This window comes from Cynocephalus volans, chromosome 12 (assembly GCF_027409185.1).
Source record: "Cynocephalus volans isolate mCynVol1 chromosome 12, mCynVol1.pri, whole genome shotgun sequence".
Classification (NCBI taxonomy): domain Eukaryota; kingdom Metazoa; phylum Chordata; class Mammalia; order Dermoptera; family Cynocephalidae; genus Cynocephalus; species Cynocephalus volans.
Window position 1 is genome coordinate 19,367,099 of NC_084471.1, and position 21,979 is coordinate 19,389,077.

The window sequence follows — 21,979 nt, forward strand, 5'->3', positions numbered from 1 at the left end:
ACTTTGGTGCCGTGGCAGAGATGCCTCTCTGCGTCTAGGGAGACTCCAAGCTGTTTAAGGAAGAAAAAAAATCCCATGTGCATTATCTCTTTTGTAGGAAGAATATGTTTGCTGTGTTTTAAAAGAATTTGCTTTTCCATTGTGTTCTCTGCCAAAGCCATATGTACATATTTGTGTATCCAAATGTTAAAAACTCGGAGGCAGAGAGAAGTCTTCAGGAGCACCAAGAACTGGCCCAAACTTGAATAAAGGGAAAAGCTTTTTCCCCCAGACAACCCCAAATAATGAGAATTCATTTTGCTCCTGATAATCAGTTCTAGTTACTTGGAGAGTATTCACCTTTTATAAAATAAGTGGGGAGAGACCTGCTGTACTAGGGCTTTTGCTACTTTCCTAAGCAGCACTTTGAGTCCTTCCTTGGCTTCTCCCACCACAAGGCACACAGGGGTCTGTGCTGGATGGGACAGAGAGCAAGGAGCTTGCACCTACCTGTTTCGCTGGCCTCCTCTGTCAACAACACCTTCCACTGAATTGTCTTTTTTGGAGAGCAGAAGGGAGTTTTGAAGAATGAAAAGATTTTGGTACTGGGGTTTGCATTAGATTTCTGTAATAAAAGGTTGACATCCCAGGTGGCAAATGGTATAAACAAAAACATGGAGATGGAGAAGCACCTGGCATGCTCAGGGTCTGACTGTTCCCAGGAGAACATGTGGGAAAGCAGTGGCAGATTTGGCCAAAAGGCAGACATTGAATGATGAGGGAAGGATTTGGGATATTTTACGCTACAGAAAATGGGGATCTATCCTTTGGACTGTGTTCTATAAAAATTATTCCAAATCAAACAGATACATGGCTGGTGGGAATATAAAATAGTATAGCCTTTTGGAAAACTGTTTGGGGCCGGCCCGTGGCTCACTCGGGAGAGTGCGGTGCTGATAACACCAAGGCCCCGGGTTCGGATCCCATATATGGATGGCCGGTTCGCTCACTGGCTGAGCGTGGTGCTGACAACACCAAGTCAAGGGTTGAGATCCCCTTACCGGTCATCTATTTAAAAAAAAAAAAAAAAAAAAAAGAAAACTGTTTGGCAGTTTTTATATAGTTAAACATATACCTACCATATGACTCAGCAGTCACACTCCTAGCTATTTATCCGAAAGAAATGAAACCTCATGTTTACACAAAGACCTGTTTACCACTGTTCACAGAAGCTTTATTCGTAATCTCATCTCCAAAAACTGGAAAAAACTTAACTGTCCTCAGCTGGTAACAGGATAAACAAACTGTGGTATAGTCATCCATACAATGGAATTCTAGCCGAGAGATTGGGGAGAAGAAATCAACTACTAATACACAAAATATGGATGGAACTCAAATATGTATGCTAAGTGTAAGAAGTCAGACTCGAAAGATTATCTTTTTTTAATTATTCCATTTATCCGACATTTTGAAAAAGGTAAAACTATAGGGACAGAAAAAAGTAGTTGTCAGGAGCTGGAGACAGGAGGAGGTAGGATTGATTATAAATGGGCATAAGGGCCATTTGGGGGTGATGGAGCTGTCTTATATCTTGACTGTGGTGGTGGTTACGTGACTGTGTTTGTCAAAACTCACAGAACTGCACACTAAAAAGGGTGTATTTTACTTTATGTAAATTATACCTTCATCTTTAAAAAATGAAAAACCAAACAATGTTTTTAAGTTTGGTATTAAAGCAGAATGAAGGACAAATTGGAAAAAAAAGCTTTCGGAACTTAGCAAAATCCAAAGGGAAATTTTCTTTGTAATACTTCCGAATAGAGTTAATTCTTCCAACCTCTCAAAGAAATGGACTTAGAAATACTTGATGATTTCAGCTTAGTGACATGGTCAGGTCTTTTTAGCTAGAACAACTGTCTGCTTTAAAAGCCTTTATCTGTTAAGAATTATTGCCCACCTCCAATATCCTGCTTCTTACTTTCTCCCATGGTGAGGGTTATTTAGCCCTCATATTTACTTGGCACTCTGTTGCTTAGCTTCCTCTACCAGTGTTTGGATTCGTAGCCTAGCTCCAGGACTTGAGGTCACCTTATGATCCAATTCAAGACATAGGACCTTCCCTGCTCCTTGGAACCAAGAAACCTGCTTTATATCCAAGTTCTAGCAGCCAGGTTCTTAATTTGTTTCCTCCTTGTCTGACCCCTGCTCTGGTATCTAGTCTGTTCCTAGGATCTCCAAATTCAGCCTCAAACCATATTTATCTATGATTTACTGAGCACCGTGTCTAGCCCATTTTACAGATAAGGAAACAGACCCAGAGAAGTTAAATAACTTTCTCAATGTCTTGTAGCCAAAAAGGATAAAACAATAAACAAGAAATAGTCTCTGCTTTCAGAGATAGTCTCAGGAGTTCAGAGATTAGTGGGACAGACTATTAAACCTGTGTTTTTTAGGTAAAGAATAATAATACATAATACATTGAATAAGACAATACATCAAAAAGGAAATATAAATAGACTGTAAAATATGAAAAGACACTCAACCAAACTAGTAATTAGGGAAATGCAAATTAGAACAAGATATCATTTTTCACTAATTAGATTGGCAAAAATCATAGTTTGACAATATAGTGATTTTGTGCTGAAAATATGATTTTGTGAGAAAAGAGTTCCTTAAATACTCTAGAAGCAATTTGATTCTATCCATTAAAATTTAAGTTTAAAAATGATCCTGCAGTTTTACTTGTAGGCATCTAACTGAGAAAAACACTTCCACATGGGCACAGGAAGCAGGTACAAGGATGTTCATTGCCACAGTATTTGTAATAATCACATATTAAAAGCCAAAATGTTCCTCACTAGGGAAGTGAACAAATAAACTGAGACATAGCTACACTATGGAATACTGTAAGGCAGTGTAAAGAATGAATTCTATGCACTGACAAGGAAAGTAATGAAACATTACCCATAATATTATTTCCTTTGTATTATTTTTAAAAACACAAAATAATACTTTGTATGTATATTTCCATGTATGTAAATGCCTAGAAAACGTCTGTAGGATGCGCACCAAACTGAACAGTAGTAGTAGTTTCCTCTGAGGAGGGAGGAAGGATCTGGATTGGGAATGGTGGTCAAAGGGGATTCCAGTCTTATCTGTGATCTTTTCTTTTTTAATAAGGAGACTGTATAATGTTACATGTATAATTAAATATTAATTTTTAAAACTTCTATGCAATTAAAATATTTTAGGTAATTGCTATGTACTTGTTTTATTCCGTTTTGTGTTGCTATAACAGAAATACCTGAGACAGGGTAATTTATAAGGAAAAGAGGTTTATCTGGCTTATGATTCTGGGACAACTGTGTCTGGCACGGGCCTCAGGCTGCTTCTACTCATAGCGGAAAGTGGCAGGCAGCTGGTAGGTACAAGCAGATCACATGGTGAGAGGAAGCAAGAGAGAGAGAGAAGGTGCCAGGGTCTTTTTAAGCAACAAGCTCTCACCGGAACTAATAGAGCGAGAACTCACTCACTACCCCTCCCCCAGGGAGAACTTTAATCCATCCATGAGGGATCCGCCCCCATGACTCAATCAGTTTCCAACACTGCCACATTGGAGATCAAATTTCCACATGAGTTTTGGAGGGGATAACACATCCAAACGCCATCAGTACTGAAGTTCTGCCTCTCTAACAGGGACTGGAGTCAGTCTCTGGGCTCTAGTCCTTTGAACTGTCTTCCCCTTTACTCAAAGTCTTTAAAATGTTCCCTGGTCACCAGCCTCACCCGACGAGCTCCCTCTAGCCTCCAGGTGCAGGGCATCCCCATTCTGGCATCACCTGCTAATAGGCTTCTGTATTGACATCCTTCTTTTAAAAATCTTTCATCCTTTCTATGACAAAGAAAAACGTTGTCCAGATATCCAAGAAAGTCCTTGTTAATACCTTCTTTATAATGATGCGCTAAGAAAACCAAGTTGCACAAGTTTGTCATTTCTGGTGGTATCCTGAACCTTGGTTGAATCTTGCACAGATTTGCCTCAGTGTAAAGTGTAATTTGTTGCTTCTGACTATTAGTATAGGAGTTTGTTATATATAACAGGTAGCATAAGCTTTGGGAGTTTGTTATAATAGGTAACGTGGGCTTTTACACTATTCCAAACAACATACTTAGAATATACTGAAGGTGGATTGTTAGGTTAGTTTTTATTTTCAATCTTTATCTGTTCAATTTTCAAACACAGGAGGCGTGCCTACCCCAAGCTACTTTATGCCTCCACAGAGTTGCCTGAGTTGTCTGGTAACATAGAAATTAGATTGTGCACTCTTCCTCTTAAAGTCATTCAGTGAATTTCATTTTCTTCACAATAAGGTCCAAATTACTTGACATAGACAAGGTCCTCCATAATTTCTCTCTTTAGGGTGTCATTTGTCACCATCCCCTGACTCCCAGTACTGGACACACTGCCTGCTCATTCACTCATTTGTAAATTTTGTTCCCTCGGCCTGGAACGTCTCAAGAAGTCCACTGTGGTCTCCTATCCTAGGACTGTGTTACTAAAATGTGTTTACTTGTGGGTCCTGTCTACTATTTGGTGAATTCCTGAGGACAGGGACCATTTCTTTGTACCTTTAGTGTAGGGGTCCCAAAGAGAAATGCCCACATAGGCCAAACAGGCAAGACAGGTGAGGGGTTTGGATTGGATGTAGTGAAAGACCATGTCCAGGGTAAAAGGGGGCCACTGCTGCTCAGCTCAGCTGACTGTTGCTTATGTGGGCATGACAAACCTGATTTTTAAAGAGAAGTCAGAAATTCAGTCACCTGACGTGAAACCTCCTAAAAATATCAACACACTTCTTTTAAAAATGCTTTATTGGCCAAACTGAACTCCCCTGCGGGCCACTGCTGTGCAACCTTTATCCTGTACTATGCCCAGAGAGCCGTAAGCGCTCCAAACATGCTTGCTAAATGAATCTTGAGCAGAGTCAGGTGCAGGTTTGGGGCACTATGTGCCTACTCCTCCATTAAGTGTGAGGCATCTCACTGTCTCAGAAAAATTTACTGTTTTTGTTCTTTTGTGTAAAGGTCCTTCATGTAAAACTGCCAATTCTGACAGTTCCTAATGTGGATAGCTTTGGCCTTAACACCCTGCTCTAATGGTTCCATTAAGGACACATCTGCTTCACAAAAGGACTTTGGATCAGAGCAGACTCAGCACCAAGACTTTAAGTTTTCTGTTTTTTTTTTTTTTTTTTTTTTTTAATTCTTGGAGCATAGTCAGTCCATATCACCTTGCTTCCTGAAGACTCCACCAGAAGGTAGATAGCCTGGGAATGCAATATTTGATAGTTTAAAAAGCAAATTTCTGTTCCCTGCAAAAGGCTCTTCTGATGTAGAATATCTCTAGAGAACCCCAAGATAATAGCACTTATCACCCAGGTTTGGAAATGCTGTGTGTCATTTTATATCTCTTCCTCTTTGTCACCAACACAATAGACACCTACAGTGAGAGCCTTAGCGAATGCTGCTGTCTCCCATGTCAGTGCCACCAGAGTATCCCCTTGGAAAGGCTGATGGAACTATTTCCTACAATTGCCCTGTCAGACTGTTGCCGTATTGTTCTTTTTTTAAAAAGGATGAGAGGAGACTTCAACACAGGAAAGCCGTAGAAGCATATCCGCTGAAGTAAAACAGATCCGGGTTTGAATCTTGCCTCTACCCCTTATCAGCTCTGTCCTAGGACAGGTTATTTAACTCCGCTGGGCCCTGTATTTTCTCATTTGTAAAATGGGTCACTGTGAGGATTAAAGACATATAATCAGCATTTGATAGATATTTTTTGAATTAACGAAAAGGGCTCAATACAGTGCCCTACCTCATGTACATTCCCAATAGGAGATATCCATTATCATCATTTTTGTTTGCATAGGTATTACTTGTGGTATAATAATAATAATGATAATACTATAATGAACACTGATTGAGTATTTACTATTGTTATGCAATGCACTAGTGTATTATATACTTCATCTCACTGACTTCTTATAACAACCTTAAGAGATAGGTACTGTTACTATTCTGATTTTAATTGAGGAAGAAAAATGAGGCCCGTCTGAAGATTGCACAGATGGTATTATGGAAAAACAATGGGCACTGGGATAACAAGAGTTAGAATCTCGGGGCTGCCACTTAGTAGCTATTTGACTCCAGGCTATATCTTAACTTCTTTGTGCTTCAATTTCTTCATCTATAAAAGTGGGTTAACAATGCCTGTCTCCAGAATCTTGGGCAATCAAATGAGGTAGGATATGTGAAATACGTGGCACATACCAGGGTCTCATTAAAATGTTTGTTATTATTTCCATCCCTTCTTCCTGATCCAAACTCCCAAACTGAGGAAAGAATCTTGTTGTTGTGGGCTGACACGCACTCTCCATAGAGCAGAGATTCTCAGATTTTAGTGTGTCTGTGTGTCACCAGAATATTTGTTAAAATGCAGCTTCTTGGACCTGAGGTTTTATATCAATAGATCTGGGGTGGGGCCCAGGAATCCACATTTTAGACATATCCTCCCAGTTGATTCTGCCCACGCAGGCAGTCAGTCTTCAGGCCACACTTGGAGAAATCAGACCAAGATAACATATCCCAGTCCAGTTGTCTGGAATCCTGCTAAATCTTTGTAAACGCATTTATAGTCATAAAGTCTGAAAATTTCTCAGAAAGCTTCAATTTTAGCATTCAGCTCAGAAAGTGTTTCAATGAATGTAGTATTTCCAAAGATACTCACATGGTTTCTTTAAATGCTGCCAGAAAGTACTGAATCTGGAACTGAACTCCACATAAACTGATGACAGCTAAGTGACACATTACGTTTGAGTTAGCTTGGTCTCTTGGCTCTTGTGTGTTTAAAAAGTAGTACTTTTGATGTCTTAAAATATGTGGCATTGGTAATAGTATGAAGTAAAGCCTGAATTTTTGTAAGATGGCTAATACGTAGATTCTGTTTCAAGCAACAGCATTAATTATAAGATTTGAAGATAGAATATTTATTGAACGTTTTGATTTTTTTGAAGAGAGGAAATTAAATGATCAACCATGCATTATCTGTAGGTGAATTTGCGGTTGTTACAGAGTTAATCTGTTTGCTTGTAAAAGCATATGTTGGACGTTAAAGCTTAATCAGGCTCTTTTGGGATAGAAACTTTGACTGATCCTTTTTTAAAGGATTTTATAAACTAAAGCCTTAACTGTTTAATTATCAGCTCGATTACAGGGAAGTTGTGATCTGGTATCTTTTTAAGTTCGTGCCTAAAAAGGGATGTTATCTATGACCTTAGTAAAATAGGAAGTAAGGGAAAGTTAAGTTTCTGCATAATCAGATTTTCACAGTGAGGCTTTACCGATTTAGGATGACCGTCCAGAACGTTAGAGAATCTCATTTAGTTTGTAGGGGGGAAACGCATTCTAAATCCAAATCCTTTGACACCATATTCTAACATGGAAGAATGTAAGGTGGAGACAGTTCTGGGGAGCTGGGGTTGGTCCATTGCCAAGAAAAGAAACACATAGAAAGTATGATGCTCTGATTACACTCCTGCACCTAGCCTTCTTCACCTGATGGCCTTTTATCATCATCTCAACAGTCATCATGTCAGTGTATGACATTATGCATTGTGAAAAGTCTCCACTTTAGGAGAATTCACAGATGTAATTGCTCAAAGACATTCCTTAAAACTGTAACCTCTTCAATGCTACTCTTATCTACTACATGGTGTTTATATTTCCTAATGATCACTGTGTTTTTGTGTGTCCATGTTAATCTGTAAATAAGATGGAAGAGATGAGTCGTAATAGTTCATTTTAAATATTTCATTTTTAAGTGCATATGTGCTTAAGGGCTTTGGAGTCAGACAGACCTGGATTCAAATCCCAGGCTCTCTCCCTTTCTAAGAGGAAAGGAAAAGGTCATGGAAAAGGTCATAGAAACGCTCTCTCCCTTTCTATGACCTTGGGGATATACTTGACATTTCTAAGGCTTGGTTTCTTCATCCATGAAAATGGTGCAAAATGGAAGATAGCAAAACAGCATAGGTATGAGGATTAAATGAAATGAAATGATGTGCAGGCCTCAGTCCCTTACCTGAAAACTTTGGGGCCAAGTATGTTTTTAGATTTCAGAATTATTCTTATTTTAGAAAGTTCATATGGTGTATAGATAGTATATTACATAAAATTCCCAGCAGGCTTTAGGGCAGTACCTGTAACCAAACACATTGGTTTTTCTGCAGCAAACATATGAATATTCATATAGTCTATTTAAATATAAATAAAGGCTATAAATAGCATTATGTCAGTTCAGGTCAGATTTAAAGCCAAATGAGTTTATGCCAAACTTACAAGAAATCTATAAGGACTATAAAGAGCATTCACTACATTAGATAAAGCCAGGTCTTGAGGTCAAATAAGTTTGTTCCACTTAAGAATTTTTGAATTCTGACTATCTACAAAAACATTGAACAGTCTAGTATATAGCAAGGTCTTTAAAAAATTATGAAAGCTTCTGCTTAAACAATACTTATTCTGTGTCACACACTGTGCTTAGCCTGTTGCACATGAAGTCATTATCTTCCATCAAAATTGTATAAAGTTGGTATTATTATTGTTCCCATTTTATAGATGAGGGGGGAGAAAAGACAAAGAGGAGTTAGTTACCAAAAAAAAATAATAAAATAAAATAAGAGAGAAGTTAGTTACTTGCTTAAGTCCACACAACTGGCACAAGTGGTGGCACAAGTTTCGACCTCAGGTAGGCTAGCTCTAGGGTCTGTGCCTTTGCCCCCTGTGTTTTAGATCTTGGCCTCTTTGGGAGGTAAGAGATGAGTCCAGTTCTTATTTCTGTATTGCAGGGGCATAAAAGTATTGTCATACTGAGGTAGATTTTGCTCAGAGTTAAGTTCCTTTTAACAAGGACACCCTTATTTGTTTATATCTGGCCTTATTTCACCAAAGAGTTGAGGTAGCTTGTAAAAATATATGTAATCCCAGTGATTAAAATGAATAATCAAGGGAATTAGAGCAAAGAGAAAATGAGCAATACTGAGATGTGAAATTATTTTGCTGCTACATAGACATAATATAGTCTGGGTTCAGTGTATGTCAATAAAAATTTTATTTTGTAGATCTTTGAGCCTTTTGTAGCCTTGAGTCATCTTCTATGATTGAAAAAAATGTTTATTATCTGGTGTCTTCTATCTCTGTGTACATCTGTCATCACTGAATTTTTTCACAGGTTTGTTTCAAAAACAAGCTGAAGCTGGCACTTATAGGCCAGAGCCTCTTTGGACAGGAAGTTTACAGCCACCTCCGCAAAGAGGGCCACCGAGTAGTAGGAGTGTTCACTATTCCAGACAAGGACGGAAAAGCCGATCCGCTGGGTGAGTGCACCTCGGGATGACTGGGCCAAGAACTCTCAAGTCCGGGCTGGTCCTCAGAGCTGGTGTGGCAGCTCTACGTTCATTACAATGCATGTTCCTTCTATTTGTTGCTTTGCCATTATCAGTACTTCCATCTCATGGTCCATGGTAGCTGCCTCAGCCCCAACTATGACATCTGCGTTCCAGCAAGCAGGAAGGAAAAGAGAAGAAGTGGGGAGCAAGCCTTTATTAAGGGCGTAATCCGAAGTTGCACATATTGCCCAATGCTCACATAGTGTTGGCCACAACTTGGTTACAGAACAACTCTATTTGTAAGAGAAGCTGAGAAATACAGAGTTTATCTGAGGTGGCTGTGCATTCAGTTAAACTAGGGGACCCCATTGCTAAGGGATGAAGGGAGACAACTAGTAGTCTTGGCCATGCACATGGACTTTAGAAGAACTGCAAGCACGTGACTTTTAGACCTCCTTTCAGAATGAATCCTGGGAAATGAACTCTTCCTTAGTGCCTGGTCCCAGGGCCAGGACCCCCTTTCCGTTTGTCATGGTCATTTGGGCTGATGACAGAACTCAGAAAAAGAGAAAATACCGACCTGACTTAGAGAGTAACCTGGGAGTTGTTACAGCATGTGGTTAACAGCATATGTTGTGGAGTCGGGGGATTAATTCTCACTCTGCCATTTACTAGCCGTGTGACCTCGGGCAAGCTACTTCTTCTCACTAAGCCTCAGTTCAGTGGGACCCGTCTTACAGGCTGCTGTGAGGATTAAATGAGGTAATGTATGTGAAGTGCTCAGCACTGCACCTAGTGCATAATAAGCACCCGAGAATGACAGCACCTGACTATTCTTGTTGTCAACCAGGGCAGCTCCAGGAAGCCAAAAACCAAAACAGGAGATGACACCTGAATGCTCCAAGCCTGTCCTAGTGCAGTACATTTTTTACAATGAAGACTTCTAAGTCTCCTCTACCTCATTTTTCTTTCACATATAACCTTTCACAGTTTTCTCCCAATATCACGTTTTTTAACATTTATCCATTTTCCTGTCATCTGATATGTGAGTTAAGTTTTTTGGACATTTTATGAACATTCATATTTTGTGAACATTATTGTGTTTTGTGAACAAATTCTTCCAAATGGATTGATCAGGGCCTAACTTTGATAACCAGAGTCCTTCAGGACTTACTTAGGCTTCAGAATTTAGGTTTTGTGGTAGAGGCATCATCTCATCCTGAGTCAATGAATTTTGATGATCAAATAGGGAACAAAGGAAAAAGAACAAAAAATGCAAGTAAAAAGCTTTAGTTAAGCCTTCTGGAAATTGCCTAAAATTAATATTTATACTATTATATATACCACTATTATATATATACTACTGTAATATATAATATATACTACTATAATAATGTATAATATATACTGCATTAATCTGTTTGTGTTACTGTAACAGAATACCTGAAACTGAGTGATTTATAAAGAAAAACATTTATTGCTTACAGTTTCTGAGGCTGGGAAGTCCAAAGTCCATCTGGTGGTGCCAACAGTGACCCAGGGGTCTCACATTGCAAGATGGTGGGAGCAGAGAGAGAGAGAGAGAGAAAGAGAGAAAGAGAGAGACAGACTCTCCTCTTCTTTTAAAGCCCTCAGAACCATGCCCCTGACCACCATTTTTAATCCATTCACTATGGCACAGTCCTACAATCCAATCACATCTTCAAGGCCCCACCTTTCATTTACCATGATAGGATTTCCCACCCTCTTAGCAGTCACAGTGGGGGCTAAGTTTCCAATACATAAAACTTGGGGGACACAATTCAAGCTTCAGGGAGTTTTGGGGGGACACAATTCAATCCACTACATATACTATTATATATACTACTATAATAATGTATAATATATACTATTATATATACTACTAATATATAATAGCATATATGTTTACTAATATATTAGTAATATTATATATTACTAATATATAATAGTATATGTGTTTTATATAAAATATATTCATATACTTTTTAAATATTTAATAGTATATATAAAATATATATACTTAAATAAATACACTTAAGATAAAAGGTATGTAGTTAGTAAAAGTGACATTTTATTATGGAGAAAATGGGTTTATGCTAATTGCACTTTGAAGGGCCATTCAGTTTTCACATGGAGATAGGATGGAGTCATTTTGAGGGGAAGGAGACCTCAGGAAGGAGACCTGGATGTGTTTCAGTATGGCAAAACCCTTACAGGGAGCTAAGTGTGTATTCTCCATTCTTAGGGCCTCTCTCCTCCACTAAGCTTATCTGCTTGGTGAATTTGGGTGGGAGAAAGAACTAGAAAAGCTCAGAATCTTTAACCCTTCAGTTTTGGGGATCTGCCTGTTTGGCAGAGAGATTGTGTTCTGGTGTACAGTTTGCTCTGTGTGGGGAAGGGAGAGACTAAAGGTTTTCAACCGTGCCAGAGACTATGTTAAATTGGTGGGTGAAGTATTGCCACTTGGCTCCAAAGCTAAAGCTATGTTCTTTAAAAGGTTGTTCTAAAAAAGAAAAAGCTTTGGTTAAAATCTCAAAATACTATCTAACTACAAACTTTTGAATTCAAATGTGTTATGCCTTAAATATATAAATAAATATCACATTAGAAAAATGGACGGAACGTAAAACAACTATAATAGGTCAAATTCTGGTCACAATCTAGATTGTTTTTCACTATGTTTTATTTGTAAATGTTTCATGAAAATATAAAATCACAATTCATACCAATATAAAATTATGGCTTTTTAAAAAACGAAAGTAATCTTTTTCATGCTCAGCTTTGGCTGCGGAGAAAGATGGGACCCCTGTGTTCAAGTTCCCTAGATGGAGAGTCAAGGGCAAGACCATCAAAGAGGTGTCGGAAGCCTACAGATCCGTGGGTGCCGAGCTAAACGTGCTTCCCTTCTGTACACAGTTCATCCCCATGGATGTAATCGATAGCCCAAAGCATGGTTCCATCATTTATCACCCCTCCATCCTGCCCAGGCACAGAGGAGCCTCTGCTATCAACTGGTGAGATTTTTTTTTTGTCGGTTTTCTTTTTTTTTTTTTTCGTGACCGGCACTCAGCCAGTGAGTGCACCGGTCATTCCTATATAGGATCCGAACCGCGGCGGGAGCGTTGCCGCGCTCCCAGCGCAGCACTCTACCGAGTGCGCCACGGGCTCGGCCCAACTGGTGAGATTTTTTAATAACAGAGAGGTTGGGTCTATTTCATTGCCCGTAGTCTTTCTGTTTTTTACCTCGGTGATCAAGAAAAGAGGTATGCTTGAACAACTGTAAGGTCCTGATTGATTGCTCCTAGTGCATGAACTCCCCTGAGATCTAGACTACTGCATGAACCAGGACAGAATTTCCCAAGAATAGTCTATGGAGTACTAGTTCCACTGAACGTAACTAGATAGTGAGAAAACAAAGGCTGTATGGTCAGATCAGTTTTGTTCATGCTAGATTTATCGCAGGACTTCTCTGAGCTTTTAATATGTGCTTTAAAGTGAGTATCATAACCTCCTAGAGGGAATTTGAGTACTCATGTTCCCAAACTTATTTGACCACAGAACTTTTGTGCATGGAGCATTTTAAATACATTTCAGGAAATGCTGAATTACTTGAAATTATTTTCCTCATTGTCTGTCTTCCTCCATTTGACTTCAAGCTTCTTGAGGGAAAGGACTTTAACATTTTTACTGCTGTTTCGCCAGTGTCAAGAACAGTACCTGATACACTGTAGGTACCCGATGCCGTAGGTACACTTGTGTGGGTTGAGGTGGCCTTTTCTACCTTCTCTCCTTTACCTGCACAACTTCCTGATATCCCTCAGTGTGACGTTATTGAATAGGCAGAAAGTCTACACCTGGTTTAATGTAGTGAATAATACTCATTGTATTTAAAGTTTGATTACATCAATTTCTTGTTTGCTCTTGTAAATAATACTTTATTATTATTTAGTGGATATCTTTGCACTCAAACTTGTATTTTTTCTCATTTCACATTGTTTCCACATGCAGAATCAAAGCATATGGGTATCTTCAAGGTTCTTGATAACATAATGTCAATTAATTCCTCAATATTTCTGAAAACAGTGAGTGAGTGATTGATTTAGGTTTGCATGATTAGCCCCGAGAAGTAAAAATTACTTAGGTCATGGGCCTGGCTAACCTACCACTTCATACTCTCTGTTTTAGCCTGGTCTCTGTGTGCTTTTATATGTATCTGTTAACATATGTAGCTTATTGTTTTCATTATAAGCTCCTGTGGAGGGGGCAGCATTTTCTCTTAGGCTGAGCTTTACAGAGCACAAAATACACATAGTTGAATTAAACAACCGTCTTTTACTACAATTTATGTAGACAATCTAGAGTTAATTCTAATCCTAAATGAATCTTATGCCTGAATTAATAACCAGATCTCCTCTTCACGTTGCAGAGAATATCCTCTGTTTTATGTCACGTTCTTATTCTGCCTAGTACAGGGTCAAGTATGATGTAGGAATCGGAGTCAGGTGGGCAAATTACTTGATCCTGAGGTAGAGCCCTGATACTTGGGAGTCAATGAGTGACAGTGGTGGGTTCTAACGCCTGTTTGAATTCACTACGAGTCATGACTACATGTTAACAAGAAAGACTACAGACACGAGGATGTATTTAGCAGGACCATTAGGCGTTGCTTTTTCTGAGCTCTCACATCTCCCAGCTCTACTGCTGATTTCTCACGGTAGCTTCATTCACTGTCTACTTTTCCATTGTAATTACCTTGTACTTTAATATCACTAATTCATCACTTTATGATACAGTTCACCAGCATTTTAAGTTGAACTCTTCTCTTCACAGGACTCTAATTATGGGAGACAAGAAAGCTGGGTTGTCTGTTTTCTGGGCTGATGATGGTTTAGATACAGGACCCATCCTTCTTCAGAGATCATGTGATGTTGAACCCAATGATACGGTGGATGCACTTTATAATCGATTTCTTTTTCCTGAAGGAATCAAGGCCATGGTCAGTATATTTATGCCATCAAGAATAATTTAGTAAATCCTTAACATTTTGGAAATATTTTCTTTTATTGAGAATTTGCCCATATGAATTTTCACTAAAAATATAAAGCTTAAAAACAAAATTAGATTTTATATTTACCGATGGGATGGTATATTTAGGGTGGAAATCTGAACTTTAAAATACTTAGTCTGTGAACCTGACTTACTTTTCTGAGAGCAGTGATCAAATCAACGAGGTAGCAATTAACCTGCTCCTTTTCCTTTGCCACATACTTAAATCTCCAACCCTGTCTGTAATGAATAATTGTAAAGAAGTATACAGAATCTTTAAAAATTTTGCTATGTAATTTGTACTTTCTTTGAAAGTGTTTTAAATTAGTCTGTGTAACAGGGTGAAATTTGGTGTTGCTTATTCATTCAGCTGAGCCCTTGGTAAGAAGCCTAAAGCATGTACACCACAAAGTAACAACATTATCGTGTAAAAATATTGAAAAATTCAGTAGGTAATTTTGATGTCATTTAATTTTCTTTCCAGAGTTTGTTACGGTAGAAGTAGCAAGATTAGGTAAAACAGTAGCCATTGATTTAGGCTGGAGGAGAACAGTGCCTTGTTTATATCACGTAATGATTAACAGAGTAAGGCTTTGGTGTCAGAAAGACCTAAGCTTAGGTTCTTATTCTACCACTTATTTGTTGTATGACAATAGGCAAGTCACTTAGCCCTTTAGCCTTAGTTCTCTATCTATAAAATGTGGATAATACTGCCTGACTTGTAGGGTTGTTGTGCAAACTAAATGTCATTATTTGTGTAAAGCATCTGGCACACAGTAGGTGCTAAAAATGATCACTACTATCAAAATAGCATATGGTATGTTCTATAGTATTTGCTCAAGCCCAAATCCTGTACCTGATAATACAAGTATTATAGATAGACGTGAGTGGAATGAGCTGTAAACTTGGTTCTGTTCCCAGGTGGCTAACTCCAGTAGTCAGCAGCTGTGAGTCCCTGGAGAGAAATCTGAGAACTTGAGCTCACAAAGGCCTCCCGGGGAAAGGGAGAAACTCTCAACTCAAGGCAAACATAAATATCACAGGAAGAGATGCAGGACACATCTCAAAGGCGGTCACTCTCGTGGATAGATTTTAAGTTTTTAATTCCAGGTTTCCTAAGCTAGAAAGCAAGTTGAATCAATTAAATACAATAATATACCATTTTCTAGAATCATCATGAAGAGTAAAATAATCTGGCATGACTTGTTTTATAACTATTTCCATTGAATTGGAAATATTGAATGGAATTATTTCCATTGAATCAACAAGAAGAGGTTGAAGTGTGTTTGAACAAGGGAGTCATTTTTGAGAGGGCAAGATTGATATTGGCAGTAAATCAACCTGGATGCAAATCCCGCCTCTGACACCTACCAGCTATCTCTGTGATCTCAAGCTAGTTGCTTCACTTTTCTAAGCCACAGTTTTCTCATCTGTAAACAGGAATAATATTATCCACCTTGTAGGATTTGTGTCATGTTTGCAAGGGATATTTCACATACAGAAGCTACTACACTGCTTGGCACTTAGGCAAACCTGCAGAAGTGGTAGTTATTTTCATAGGCTGAATGTCTGAACAGATTTATATGTAGTAATCTTGTTAAGCGGAAACTTCAGTTGAACAGACCATGACATTGTTGATCATTGGGCTGTAACACAGGTGACGTTTTTGGCTTTAGGTAGAAGCTGTCCAACTTATCGCCGATGGGAAAGCTCCTCGTATTCCCCAACCAGAGGAAGGGGCAACATATGAAGGTATCCAGAAAAAAGACAATGCCAAGGTATTTACAGCAACGCAGTAACACTTCTCAAAGTTCCCGGCCCTCTACCTTTACGTAGTTCCCAATGTACCATTTCCTCACGAAGAGGTGGCTCTCCCACCCAGCCTACCTCACCCCTACCCACTTGTGCCACTGATGGAGACAAATGTTTCTGCTGCTTTGGAGACTCACAGCATTGAGAGGGTCAGCCTGTGCTTTGTGCTTTCCTAGATTTCTTGGGATCAGTCTGCTGAAGTTTTACATAACTGGATCCGAGGTCATGATAAAGTCCCTGGAGCTTGGGCAGAGATAAATGGAGAGGTATGTTCTAGGGACCTTTTTTTGTCCCCCACTATATTTCCTTTGGAAGAGGTATTGCAAATAAATCAAGGCTTCCCTTGGTTCTTCCCTTGGTCATATGGAGGGGCTGTGATTCACCTTCCTGTTTATTCAGCATACGGTGGACATTTACTGTGAAGCAGACAGTAGGCACAGCCCCTGCTGTCAAGGAGCCTGCAGTTTTATGAAGAAAGCAGAGAAGTGAGTAGACACGATGCAGCAGATAAATGCTGTAACCAAGGTCCAGACTCAGGTGTATTAGGGAAGGCTTCCTAGACATGCTGACTGCTTTGCTTGAACTTCAAGAAGAGTTAATCAGGTGGAGAGAGAGACAAAGAGGTGAAGCCCCAGAGACAGGAGAGTATAGCACGTAGTTAAGGACTTGCAATAAAACTGGGGTCTGGTGTATGAGGAGGGGCGTGGAGAGAGATGAGGCAGGAGAGGTGGGCAGGGGCAAGGCATGAAGAGCCTTCTCATCCATGGGGAATCTGGGCTCAGCTCAGGTTCTCAGGTTTCACCTCTTCTAGGAAGTTTCCTGACTTCTCACATGCCCAGCCTGTGGGGGTCCGGTGTCCCTTCCCTCTGTTCCAACAATACTTTGCCTACCTCTAACATAGCACATCATGTATTGTAAGGGTCGTTTTATTTACCAATCCCCCTGCCCCCAATAGACTATGAACTCCTTCAGAGTAAGAGCTTCATGTTATTGTCTTGATAATCTCAGCACTTAGGCAGGTTTCCTGGTGCATGTTAGGTGACAATAAAAATACTTCTGTGTGGGACAGATGAATGACCAAGGGAGGAAGTTCAGTGTAGTGGTGAAGAGTGTGGGATCTGAAGCCAGAATGTTTCGATTACAATCCTGGCTCTCCCACTAGCTGCTGTGTAACCTTGGGCAGGTTACTTAACCATTGCATACCTTGGTTTCTTCATTGTAAAATGGGACTAATGGTGCCGCCTCCCTTATAGGTTATGGGTTATTGTGAAGATTAAATGAGTTAATTCATTTAATCACTTGGTCCCTAGCATAGAGTAAGTACTGTATTCAACAAATGTTAACTATTTCAGTGCTCAATAAATGACAGCTAATAGTCATGGAATTATAATGATAGGTCAATGAGTGTCGATTTCTCTTAGTTACAGTCTGGATCTAGTCTTGTGTCCATGAACTGACCCACAAAGCACCTTGCACTTCTCATCACTTACCACACTGCATCGTTATGGCATATTTACTACTGTGCATCTCCCCTCACCTACCCCCCACCCCCAACACCTCCACGGCCCTCACAAACCCTACCTTCAGGCTGTAGAGGCTGAGAGCTTTTTATCTCATTCGCCTTTGTATCAGTGGGAATACATGATAAATGTATACTCATGTCACCTGGATGTGGGGTATTTTTGAAACTCTTCAATCACACATTTGAAGACTGTCTCTTACTTTGTGTCATTTCTACAGATGCTTGATACAGTCTTTCACATGATGGTATCTCAACTTTATTACAGATGATGATTCAGGGAGTAATGCTTGCACACACAGCTATGAACAGCTTCACCTCCTGATCTTACACTCTGGGTTTGGTCTCTTTATTAGATGGTCACGTTCTATGGCTCATCATTACTGAATAGCTCTGTGCCTCCTGGAGAACCGCTGGAAATTAAAGGTGCCAAGAAGCCAGGTCTTGTTACCAAAAACGGACTTGTTGTTTTTGGTAATGATGGAAAAGCCGTAAGTGTTCAGTATGGTCACCTATGAAATAACTTTTTTGGTTTCCTTCTATAACCCGAGCTATTAAGGGAATAGCTTTCACATGGGATGTGGGAGGCCCAGGATATCTGTGCCCCCATTTCTCTCTGGGCATGAGTGGGCTCCAGGTGCCCTGATAGGACGAGACTCGTCAGGATGGGCCCCACAGGCCTGCACAGTCTGCTTTGTGATACAGTAAAAAGAGCTTAGAATTTGATCAGGCTTCAAGGATGTGGACCCCTGCTCTGCCACGCACTTGTCTTGGGAAGGATGGTTCTCCCCACAAGTCGCGGTTTCCCCATCTATAGAACAGAGAGGGGAATCCCATCTGTCTGCCTTCCCACTGCCAGAGCCTGGGAGGACCAAGGGAGATGGATGTGGCCCTCTTCCATTTCCTCACCAGGCAAGCACCCCTCCACTGCCTGTGCTGGAGAGGGCTGGCTCTGGGCCTCCGTGCCCTCTGGACAGCTTCCCAATGAAGACTGCAAGAGGAAATTTGTACTTGCAGATATTTTCCAGTCACTGCAGGATAAATCAGTTGCAAGCCCAGCTAGTTCTGGGTTCTAATTCCAGCTTTGTTATTTACTATCTGTGTGTCACTGTACAAAACACTTCACCTCACTGAGCCTCCATTTCTGCATCAGTAAAATGGGACTAATACTGGCATCTGCCTCCATCCGTATTTATATGATTAAATGATGCTTCAGTACATACATACATACTTCACACTGTGTGTGGCAGCAGGGTCATAGTGGTAGTCGTAGTGCCTCCTGTTATAGTAGGTTTTAGTCTGAATGCCTACATCCAAATGTCGATTTTTCCAGAGCTTATTATTCATTTTGTGATGTATCTACCTCTAGTCTTAACTTTCTCCTTTCTGCTGCCATTATTAAAATGCCGCTTCAGTCCTTTACACATAATAGTGAGTGCTTTTAATCCATATTGTTGTATTTTCCAAATAAGCTGGTCCTTCTGTGTATATAATACGCAGGACTCCTCCTCCCACCAGTCTCACCTTTGAATTATCATAATCCTCAATTTTTTGTTTTGTTTTGTTGCTATTTTGTAGGTGATGGTGAGAAATCTGCAGTTTGAAGATGGAAAAATGATTCCTGCCTCTCAGTACTTTTCAGGGGGTGAGACATTCGTGGTGGAGCTTACAGCTGAAGAGTTGAAGGTGGCAGAGACCATCAAGGTGAACATACGATGTCCTTAATATTGCTGTTACCTTGGAAGACTGAAGCATATTTATAACTGGTACTATCAGTCCTCAAAGGGGTAGAGTTAGAACTTTATTTCCTCTTTTTTGTATTAGCTGCACAATAGGAAATGGACCCCAAAATGTACATGCTCGAGCACGGTATATACAGATTTATTTCTCACATAAGTAATCCAAAGCAGTTCTAGGTTGGCATTGGGGGTCAGCGGTGAAACTGGGGCATGGGGCTTAGGGATGGGGTTATTCAGGGACCCCGGCTATACTATCTTCAAGGTCATCCTGGAGGTCATGTCTATTCCAGACAGCCGGAAGGGCAAAAGAACAGAGAGAGTTGTATGGAGAAGGTTTTTCATGGGCCAAGACTGGAGCAGTTGCAGGTCACTTCCACTCATATTCACTGGCTGCATCTAACTTGAAGAGATTCTGAGAAATGTGGTCAAGCCGTGTATACACGATGAAGAGGAAATAGCTTTGATGGAGAGCTAGCCAGTCTCTGCCACATTGTCCTTCATGGCGCTTCCCTCCTAAAAGTGTCCCTTTTTGGGTAGGTCATCTGGGCTGGAATTTTAAGCAACATCCCTGTTATTGAAGACTCAACAGACTTCTTTAAATCTGGAGCAAGATCAATGGATGTTGTCAGGTAAAACTACCACCTTATTCACTCTCATCCCTCCACAAGGGATTTTGACTTTGACTTTGACAATCACATCCAAATCCTTTGTTCTGGATGTTGTCACTCCATCATACCTGTCTACTCTTTTCTTCATCATTTTTGTTGTTGTTTCCATGGTCAAACATGTATATCTATCAGTTTAATTCTCTTTGTTGCTAACCAGAAGTTGTTTTTATATCTCTTGTATACCTAGAAAACTAATTTTCCTAATTGTTTGTCTCTTTTTAAAATTTGCCCTCATGTTCTGTAGCTGATTTTCCTGTAATATGACATTGGAATTGAGAAGCTTTTGGTGAGAAAATGCTAGTGGGGAATTTCCTATACAGTCTGATCCAGAAGGGCACATGTCTTAGTCCGTTTTCTGCTACTATCGCAGAATACCTGAGACTGGGTAATTTATAAAGACAGAGATATATTTGGCTTATGGGTCTGGAGGCTGGGACGTCCAAGATCAAGGGGCCACATCTGGTGAGGGCCTTCTTTGCTGCGTCATAACATGGCAAACGGCATCACCTGGTGAGAGAGGGTGAGAGCAAAAGGAGAAAAAAAGGAGACTGAACTCATCCTTTCATCAGGAGCCCACGCCTGCAATAACTAACCCATACCTGTGGTAACGACAATCCATTACTCACTTCTTAAAGGTCCCTCTTCTTAACACCGTCACAATGGCAAACAAATTTCAACAGGAGTTTTGGAAGGAACATTCAAGCCATAGCAATATGACATTGATTATACTCCCCCCAAATCTTTTTTCTCCTATCCTCCAAAATTACCCAGTGAGATTGATCTAGAATGAGGGTTATCAGGCTACTTGGAAGAGTAGGGGAAATCATCCTACAGTCAGAATTTCTCTGCAGAGGCTTACAGCAAGTTGAAATGGCTAGTGTCCTAGAAAGCCTCTTCTATGTCAAGAAAAGTGTACCAGGATCCTGATGGTGCAGAGTCTTGCAGAGGTGGTTTTTAATTTGAGGATAATGAGGATAATGAGACCATTGAGAACTAACTAAGGGCTGGGCAGTCCTTTGATGGTGGGCGCAGAGAATAGAGAAGCTAAATGGGTTTGGATTCTGGGCCTTACTATAGCCATTCACTAAAAGGTAAAACTGTTCCTCCTTGACATAATCCTTCATTTTGACAAAGAAGTGTTCCTGATGAATATCCTATTTAGTCATTCATTTATTTCACAAAATTTATTGAACACTTATTACATATAAGGAAGAGTTTTGGCAGTGGGGATACAGTTGTAAACTAGACAAAGTCTCTTTATTTGTGGAGCTTTTATATCAGTAATCAAAAACAATCACTTGAAGAGCATTACGTAGTATTACCAAAAGTTAAGAGTTTTGGTTCCTCAAATTACAGATTACTCAGCTATGACTCATGAGTTCCCAGAAACTTCTAATTAGGTCAACTAAAGATTTTAATAATGTATTATTAATACTATTTTTGGTGGGGGGGCTAGGAAAACACTCCTGCAGGAATTACTCATTTACTGTTTGAATGTCTGACTAACCATAATCATCTGATATTATCTTGTTAATATCATTTGACATTAGTATCTTGATAACCAAGCCACTTCATCTCTTTCAGAGAAAAAATGATTGAACAACTGTGGTGGGCTTTCTACACTGTGTCTCGTCCACCACTGCCATTTAAGAAATGCCAGATAGCTGTAATTTGACAAATTAACAGTGAAAATCAAAGGATGGGAAAGGACTTCAAAAATTATATTAACCTACCACATGGTTCTAACTA

At 39.8% G+C, this 21,979-nt stretch overlaps 1 protein-coding gene across 3 annotated transcripts in view; it reads left to right on the forward strand.

Annotated features, from left to right (window-relative positions):
- The window catches only part of ALDH1L2 (aldehyde dehydrogenase 1 family member L2), a 60,024-nt gene that overhangs the window by 814 nt on the left and 37,231 nt on the right, over nucleotides 1–21,979 (forward strand). For 2 of the 3 annotated variants that reach the window (XM_063075094.1, XM_063075095.1), the window contains exons 2-9: nucleotides 9,269–9,413; nucleotides 12,226–12,460; nucleotides 14,277–14,442; nucleotides 16,169–16,270; nucleotides 16,481–16,570; nucleotides 18,180–18,314; nucleotides 19,402–19,527; nucleotides 20,100–20,191. In XM_063075094.1, coding sequence (XP_062931164.1) covers nucleotides 9,269–9,413; nucleotides 12,226–12,460; nucleotides 14,277–14,442; nucleotides 16,169–16,270; nucleotides 16,481–16,570; nucleotides 18,180–18,314; nucleotides 19,402–19,527; nucleotides 20,100–20,191 — 1,091 coding nt within the window. Of the gene's footprint in view, nucleotides 1–9,268; nucleotides 9,414–12,225; nucleotides 12,461–14,276; nucleotides 14,443–16,168; nucleotides 16,271–16,480; nucleotides 16,571–18,179; nucleotides 18,315–19,401; nucleotides 19,528–20,099; nucleotides 20,192–21,979 lie in introns of those variants that run through there. The other variant, XM_063075097.1, reaches the window with a different exon arrangement.